Genomic DNA, 9,214 nt, shown 5'->3' with positions numbered 1-9,214 from the left:
TACAGGAAATAGAAGAATTTTCCCTAGGGAATATTAGTTCTGAAACGAAAAACGACAGTAAAGTACTTGCCACATCCGCGATGGTCCGCACCGATGAGCGCGAAAAGACACAGACTATTCACGACTCGCTCCGCTTAGGCCATTTAAACGAGGAAGAAACGGATCACGTCTCGCGTTTAATCAGTAAACATAGGGATTTATTCCAATTACCTGGTACTAAGTTAGGCTTTACCAGCGTAATTAAACATAAAATCGCGACGACCGACGAGCAGCCCGTTAATACTAAACAATACAGATTTCCTCCCATACATAAGGAGGAAATAGAAAAGCAAGTAGGGGAACTGTTAAAGAACAATATAATAAAACCCTCCGAATCCCCGTATAACTCGCCGCTGTGGATCGTACCTAAAAAGGCGGACTCAAAAGGCAATAAAAGATGGCGCATGGTCATAGATTACCGTGCATTAAACGAAAAAACAATAGGAGACGCGTACCCGCTCCCGAATATTACGGAGATCCTGGATCAATTAGGTAGTGCGAAATACTTTAGCGTTTTCGATCTCGCATCAGGTTTCCATCAGATACCGATGCATGAGTCACACGCGAAAAAAACAGCTTTTTCTACGCCTCACGGACATTACGAATTTAGCCGTATGCCATTCGGTCTCAAGAATGCTCCTGCAACGTTTCAGCGACTCATGGATCAGGTTTTGACGGGACTGCAGGGTAGCGAACTCTTCGTTTATCTAGACGATATTGTATTATACGCAAGCTCACTCCAAGAACACGAAACTAAATTTAACAAACTTGCCGGTAGACTAAGACAAGCCAATTTGAAACTCCAACCGGACAAATGCGAATTCCTGAGGAAGGAAGTCGGCTACTTAGGTCATATTATCAGCAATAAAGGTGTGAGACTCGACCCCGCGAAAATTCGAGCGGTAAAAGAATTTCCGACACCTAAGAACGCAAAGAATATCAAACAATTCCTCGGATTAGCAGGGTACTATCGTAGATTCATTCCTAATTTTTCTAAAACAGCGCGCCCCCTAACGGATTTACTGAAAAAAGACGAACATTTCAACTGGCAGAAGGAGCAAGAATTAGCCTTTGTACAACTCCGCGAAACATTGTGTACAGAACCAATATTGCAATACCCCGATTTTACAAAACCTTTTGTAGTTACCACCGACGCTTCGGGCTATGCGATAGGCGGAATACTAAGCCAGGGACCAGTCGGGAAAGACCTTCCTATCGCTTACGCGTCGCGTTTGTTGAATTCCCCAGAAAAAAACTATTCCACAATTGAAAAGGAACTCTTAGCTATTGTATATTGTGTAAATTATTTCCGCCCCTACCTATACGGACGAAAATTTCAACTAATAACTGATCATAAACCGTTGGTGTGGTTACATTCCGTAAAAGACCCGACTTCCAGATTGGTCCGTTGGCGTTTAAAATTAGCCGAGTACGAGTACGAAGTGATTTATAAAGCAGGAAAGATGAATGTGAACGCGGATGCGCTATCGCGAAATCCGACACGCGTCCATGCGATAACGGAGAGGATACAAAGGAACGATGAGACCCGAATGTTTCCTCTCAGGCGCGATGATGTAATAACCAGCTCCAACGAATCTTTATTTAATACAAAGAATCCTAGACCCGGTAATGAACTCGCACTGACTGACGACGACATAGCAGATAACGATACGGAACCATCATTAACGCCAAATGACATTAACGAAACTCTAAGCGATAACGAGACCGACAGCAGCTCTGACTCCGATAATGCTTCTTGTATATTTGACAACGTTAATGAAACCGCCTCCACGAAAAATGTAACGGGACCGAAAATCGTAGCAATTCCCGACAATTTCACAACCCGTAGAGATAATCTTGTAATCTTCACTACGCAACAGGGTGCGCCTATTGACCTGGAAGCCCGGATGCTCCAGGAAACAAAATCATTACCTATGATTAAAGATGCCACACTGGCCAGAGGTAAAGTAAATAAAAACGGTAATCGCCATATAATATCGTTAGTTGTAAAAGAACGAATATCCGGAGTAACAGAGAAAAACATTATAAAGGAAGCATTGTGCTCGCTCTTAGATATCGTCACGGAACTGGATTTGCGATCAGTTTCCATAGCAAAAGGGGACGTAGATAATGTTCCCTGGGAGACAGTACACTCGCTACTTACTCGCATATTAGAAAACACCAATATAAACGTATTTATATGTACAAACAAAATAGCGACCCCCGCGGAGAACGATAGACATGAGATCATGACAGAAAACCATTGTTCGGCAATAGGAGGACACAAGGGTGTAACGAAAACATACAACCGCGTTAAGAAAAATTATCATTGGCCTGGAATGAAGGCAGACATACAAACTTTTGTTCGAAACTGTCGTTCGTGTCAGCTAAAGAAACTAGTTAGAATAAAAACCAGACAACCGATGGTACTGACGGACACCCCTGATTCCGCCTTTGAAAAGATCTCAATGGATATCATGGGCCCTCTGCCCACCACACAATCAGGCAATGCGTATATATTAACCATTCAAGACCTACTAACAAAATATTCATTAGCTATCTTAACCGACCAAGGCTCACACTTCCTTAATAGCCTTATGCGAAATGTAGCGCACAAATTCAAAATTAGACACTTTAAAACCACGGCATACAGACCACAATCAAACGGTTCAGTAGAACGATCACATCAAGTACTCTGGGAATACCTAAAACAGTTTGTAAATAAAAACAATGACTGGGATAGACTTTTGAGGTTAGCGTCATTCTCGTACAATACCAGCGTCCATGAGGGCACGCGATACACTCCCCACGAACTAGTGTTCGGCAAAGTAGCCAAAGTACCCTCCAGCGAATCAGACACGACTAACGAGATAAATGAAAGCTACGCAAAGTATCTGACCGACCTGTTTAACAAAATCAAAGACGCACAAGCAATAGCGCGTGAAAACCTAATTAATTCTAAGCAAAGGTCAAAGCGATACTATGACCGTAAGATTAAGACGCGTAGATTTAAGGTAGGAACTAATGTATATCTGTTACGAGAACCCACAAAAGGTAAACTGGGCGACCAGTATACTGGACCTTATAGAATCACCGAAATACTCAGTAATAATAATATCAAAATAGCCATAAGTAGACATAAGACGCGAATCGTGCACGCGGATAAACTAAAGCTCTCGCCACACCAAGCCCCCACTTCGATCGGTACCCCACCCCCCTGAGTCCCTGACCGCAACAGCTATAATAACACCGCACCGGAGGAGGATCGACCAGTTAGCAGTGAGCCTTAACATGGAGCATACTTCACCGATCATCATCATCATTGCACTTCTATCCTCTACTGCATACAGCCTAACGGGATACGACTGCGGTAGTGATGAATTGAACATCACCACCCTCTCCCTCACAGAGATAGGAGAATGCCAACTCGAAAATATAGAACCAAGAACTGAAGAAGTTTACGTACAGTTGTTACAACTAAGCGAGTTCGACCACACCACGGGCCTACAATGCCGGATTGAGATCGACCGGACCATATACTACTGTGGAATGCATTCCCACATCTCCGCCGTACAAAATGGGAAGCGAGAATACATCCGGGAAATATCTGCCGAAACGTGCAAGAAGCTGCACGACAGTGGAACTATATTCCTGGGAGGCAACGCTCTCATCACAGGAATCAAAATAAACACCACATCCACGCATAGCCTGACATTTGCCGGAACCCTCACCGTAGACGGACGCTGCACGGGGACGCAATTCAGCGATCCATACGGAACATGGGACAACGTGGTCGTACAAGCTTCTATCAAGATAACTACCAGGAGCCTGGAGCTGCCGATCAAGCACACCACAAATGAAGTCGTCTTACCCTCAGGAAGCCGTTGTCGTGCAACGGAGGGTGAATGTAGCGACGCAGACGGTACGTCAACGTACTGGAGAATCATACCGACGGATAGCTGCAACTTCCGACGCTATGACGTACTATACCAAGGCATCGCCTACCGGCTCACCCCCAAGGAGGCACAGAAAGAGTCCCCCGTCATCTACACGGTCACAACAAAGGAAACTACGTTCGCTCTAGCCAAGACTTCGGATACGAACCTCTGCGGCTATAAGTTAATTCAGACAGAACACCCGAAGCTATCCATCCTCGAGACGCAACCGGGAAGAACGTTCAAATCCCAATCAAGAATCGCCATCGACAACCTCGATATCTTCTCATATGTGAACTCCAAGTTCATATACGTGGAAAAGCACCTGAAGACTCAATTGACGCAGCTGTACCGGGACATCATGGGCCAAAAATGCGCCCTGGAGAGACAAATTCTGGAAAACGCACTCTCACTTTCCAGCATCGCCCCCGATGAGATGGCATTCCGTTTGATGAAATCACCAGGCTACATGGCAATCACCGCCGGCGAGGTAATTCATATCATCAAGTGCGTTCCCATCCTGTGCAAAATTCGACAGACCGAGGGATGTTATAACGAATTACCCGTCTCGCATGGTAATACGTCATATTTCTTATCGCCAAGATCGAGGATACTAATGAAGACAGGAACTACAAGAGAATGCAGCGAGTTGTTGCCGACCATGTACAGAGTCGAGGACACATGGTTTCGAATCACGCCGAGACCTATCGAGGCCTTACCACCACCAACCATCCAGCCATTAACTAAGCCCCGGTGGAAGTACGTGAGCCCATCAAATCTCGCGACCAGCGGAATTTACTCCACAGAAGACTTGGACCGCTTGAGGAATCACATAATGTTCCCAGTAGAAAAACCCGCGATGTTAGACACCATCGCGCAGGGAGCTATGGGACACACAATCCCCCATGGGAGCGTGTCATTGTATAATCTCATGGACGAGAAGTCATTAGAAAAGATAGCGGAAAACGCCGGAACACGACTGTGGCAGGGATTCATCACGTTCGGATCAGCAAGCGCAGGAGTGCTCGCCATAATCCTACTAGTGAGACTCGCTAAGCTTGTAATCGACTCTATTATAAGAGGCTACGCTCTTCACTCTGTCTATGGCTGGAGTCTTCACCTGCTGGGAGCAGTCTGGAGCTCAATCACCCACCTTCTCCTGCAGATGAGATCCCGCGGACAGCCAGCACCCAGGGAACAAGCGGACCCGGAGACCCCTATTACAGAATCAACGCCCCTTGCCCTCCCTGAGAATAGTGAAAAAGTGCCTAGAGAAAGTACACGCGAGGACTCTCAAAACTCACCAAACGCCCCACTGAAAGACTATGGCGAATTGAACAAATATCTATATACCCACCGAGAACTCTAGGTTAATAAAAATCGCATGATCAATCGTTAACGTAACTTTAAGAAAATGATGTAAGCGTACTACAAGCATTAGTTTAAGCGCTCTGGAGAATGTTGGAACAATAACGTCCAACATTCTTTTCCGAGGGGGGAGGTGTCACGTCCTGTCAAAATTTCAACCTTTTGAATTTCTATTTTTTTTTCTCCTCTTAAATAATCTAAGTCCAATAAGCGCAACTTAAATAGCGCGCCAAAGACACGCCATGACACTCGATCCCTCCGAGCGCCGAGGCGTGGCGCTTCGTTAGCTCTAAGGAAATTCCCACTACTACGCATCCCTACTCTCGGCAGCGGCCGAGCCGCCGAAACGAAGGAGCCCAGTGCGCGCTCCAACTTAGAGAGTCTACTCCGCCACTTCGAACCGTTAACAGCTCTCTTAGGAGAGCCTCTCCCGCGATTGTGACTCAATTCAATTCTAAGTTCGAATTCTAACTCTAACTTTAAATTCAATTTCTAAATCCTAACTCTAGTGTTTAACCTAAATTTAAATAATAACTTTAAATTCAATTTCTAAATTCTATCTCTAGTGTTTAATCTAAGTTTACTAATAACTCTAAATTTAAGTCGAGTTAATGCAACAGTGTATAATTTGAATGAATATATTGTGCTGTATGAGAATTACGTCGACTCTTCATTAACGCACCTTATCCAACTCTTGCTTTAAGCCTTCCGCATCCGTAAGTAAACGATACGCATTTCAAGATTATTTCTCTGCTCTCATCCGTCTGGTTAACCTTTCTGTTAACAATATCCTGTTAAAAATCTACAGTTGTCGAAATACATTTTCGCCTGGCTCTATTCAATTATACACACATATACACGCTTACACCTGATATACAGTACCAGCAGTGCGGACCGCCGCACGCTGTTATTGCAATCAGTCCAAACACAAGATACAGCCGTGCGGTCCATCGCACGCCGTGTCCTCTGGAAAGCACACGCCTTCTTGATTAGAGCCAGTGATCAGTGATTAATTAAATAAATTAACAAATGCCAAAGACCAGACGTGGAGGAGTGAAGAAGCGCGCGCGCAAAATACTTCGCGAGTTGATCTTAGAACCCGTAGATCTCGGGCTATCGCAATACATTGGTGTAACACCGCGCTACGATCCTGAATACGAACAATTATTCGCGAATCATCATACCGCTACCTTAGAGATCTCGCGACGCGCCGAGTGCATAACTTGCATCAAATGGCCAGCCAAGCTGATTCCAATCGAAGTTGAGCGCCCAAGGACTCCACCCAGCGACATCGACGACAAGGATCCCAGGAAGGCCGGATATCGGTGAAACAAGCAAGGTATCCCGGACCGTTCGATTAACATCTCGACCATTCGTCGCAAGGTAAGAAATTATACTTATGCGACCTCTAGCCACCCCGAACCCCGGGCAATTATTACCAAATCCGTTTCGTTAAACGCGCGAATTCCTTGCGAGTAATTCACTTACCATACACGCGTCTTACAACATTGAGTTCTGCCATAATATAATATAGTTAAACACATCAAGAATATTCTAGAATATTTCGAAACGCGCGTCTTTCCCAGAGTTTTCGGACGAAACTTCTTATCTGATGGTTAGGTTTTGTTTTATGACGCGCCCTTCGAGTTTCACTTTTATGACTCACTCTTTGTCTAATACTGAGTTTCTCTTTCCTGACGCATCCCGAGTTTCACTTTTACGACTCGTCCTTTTTGCCTGCGTCTCGATTTCACTTTTTCTTTGACTCATCCTGTTCTCCGCGAATAGCTTAGTTTTCTGAATGCTTCCACTGTTTTGTTTAATATTAAAGTAAAATGCACCATCTTCGTTAAGTTCCACTCCCTACCTGCGTATCCATCGCGAATAACCTCGATCGCAGGTATCCCCGGGGAGAACCACGCGGTTCATTCGACCCGAAATTCGCGATCGTGTCCCGAGAAAAATTCTGAGCTCTGCAATCCCCGTCTCGCAGCCGGAATTCGCCGGGACGTAACAGTACATAGCGATCTCAGCTTTGTGCGCAGAAAAACGTATATCCTCAATTTCTTTAACGTTGTACAAGAATTTTCGACTAAACTCTCTTACTGACACGTAACTAAGACGTTCCGAACGAACAAAACTCGCGTACATAGCGATTTTAACAATGTATGCCGTGAAGCGGTTCTTCTCAATTTCCTTGATGTTGCACAAGAATTTTAAACAAATCTCACTTACTGACACGTAACTAAGGCGTTCCGAACGAACAAAACTTGCGTACATAGCTATTTTAACAATGTATGCCGTGAAGCGGTTCTTCTTAATTTCCTTGATGTTGCACAAGAATTTTAAACAAATCTCACTTACTGACACGTAACTAAGGCGTTCCGAACGACCAAAACATGCGTACATAACGATCTCAAGTTTGTGCGCAGATAAACATATATCCTCAATTTCTTTAACGTTGTACAAGAATTTTCGACTAAACTCTCTTACTGACACATAACTAAGACGTTCCGAACGAACAAAACTCGCGTACATAGCGATTTTAACAGTGTATGCCATGAAGCGGTTCTTCTCAATTTCCTTGATGTTGCACAAGAATTTTAAACAAATCTCACTTACTGACACGTAACTAAGGCGTTCCGAACGACCAAAACTTGCGTACATAACGATCTCAGCTTTGTGCGCAGATAAACGTATATCCTCAATTTCGTTAACGTTGTACAAGAATTTTCGACTAAACTCACTTACTGACACGTAACTAAGACGTTCCAAACGACCAAAACTTGCGTACATAGCGATCTCAGCTTTGTGGGCAGAAAAACGTATATCCTCAATTTCGTTAACGTTGTACAAGAATTTTCGACTGAACTCACTTACTGACACGTAACTAAGACGTTCCGAACGAACAAAACTTGCGTAAATAGCGATTATAACAATGTATGCCGTGAAGCGGTTCTTCTTAATTTCCTTGATGTTGTACAACAATTTTAGACAAATCTCACTTACTGACACGTAACTAAGACTTTCCGAACGACCAAAACTTGCGTACATAGTGATCTCAGCTTTGTGCGCAGAAAAACGTATATCCTCAATTTCTTTAACGTTGTACAAGAATTTTCGACTAAACTCACTTACTGACACGTAACTAAGACGTTCCGAACCATCAAAACTTGCGTACATGGCGATTATAACAATGTATGCCGTGAAGCGGTTCTTCTTAATTTCCTTGATGTTGCACAACAATTTTACACAAATCTCACTTACTGACACGTAACTAAGACTTTCCGAACGAACATAACTTGCATACATAGCGATCTCAGCTTTGTGCGCAGAAAAACGTATATCCTCAATTTCTTTAACGTTGTACAAGAATTTTCAACTAAACTCACTTACTGACACGTAACTAAGACGTTCCGAACGAACAAAACTTGCGTACAAAGCGATTTTAACATTGTATGCCGTGAAGCGGTTCTTCTCAATTTCCTTGATGTTGCACAAGAATTTTAGACAAATCTCTTACTGACACGTAACTAAGACGTTCCGAACGACCAAAATTTCCGTATATAGCAATCTCAGATTTGTGCGCAGAAAAACGTATATCCTCAATTTCTTTAACGTTGTACAAGAATTTTCGACTAAACTCACTTACTGACACGTAACTAAGACGTTCCGAACGAACAAAACTTGCGTTCATAGCGATTTTAACAATGTATGCCGTGAAGCGGTTCTTCTTAATTTCCTTGATGTTGCACAAGAATTTTAGACAAATCTCACTTACTGACACGTAACTAAGACGTTCCGAACGAACAAAACATGCGTACATAGCGATTTTAACAATGTATGCCGTGAAGCAGTTCTTGTCAATTTCC

The 9,214-nt window shown here is 43.7% G+C and overlaps 1 protein-coding gene across 1 annotated transcript; it reads left to right on the top strand.

The window, feature by feature from the left end:
• The first annotated feature begins 3,984 nt into the window (after nucleotides 1-3,984).
• LOC138943700 (uncharacterized) lies at nucleotides 3,985-5,343 on the top strand. The gene has a single exon (XM_070314660.1). The coding sequence runs from the start codon at nucleotides 4,336-4,338 to the stop codon at nucleotides 5,341-5,343; it is 1,008 nt and encodes a 335-aa protein (XP_070170761.1). The 5' UTR covers nucleotides 3,985-4,335.
• Nucleotides 5,344-9,214: the final 3,871 nt, after the last annotated feature.

This window comes from Polyergus mexicanus, unplaced genomic scaffold (assembly GCF_030449975.1).
Source record: "Polyergus mexicanus isolate NDT 795.1 unplaced genomic scaffold, iyPolMexi1.0 SCAF_33, whole genome shotgun sequence".
Taxonomy (NCBI): Eukaryota; Metazoa; Arthropoda; class Insecta; order Hymenoptera; family Formicidae; genus Polyergus; species Polyergus mexicanus.
This window is presented reverse-complemented; position numbering and strand designations above follow the sequence as displayed.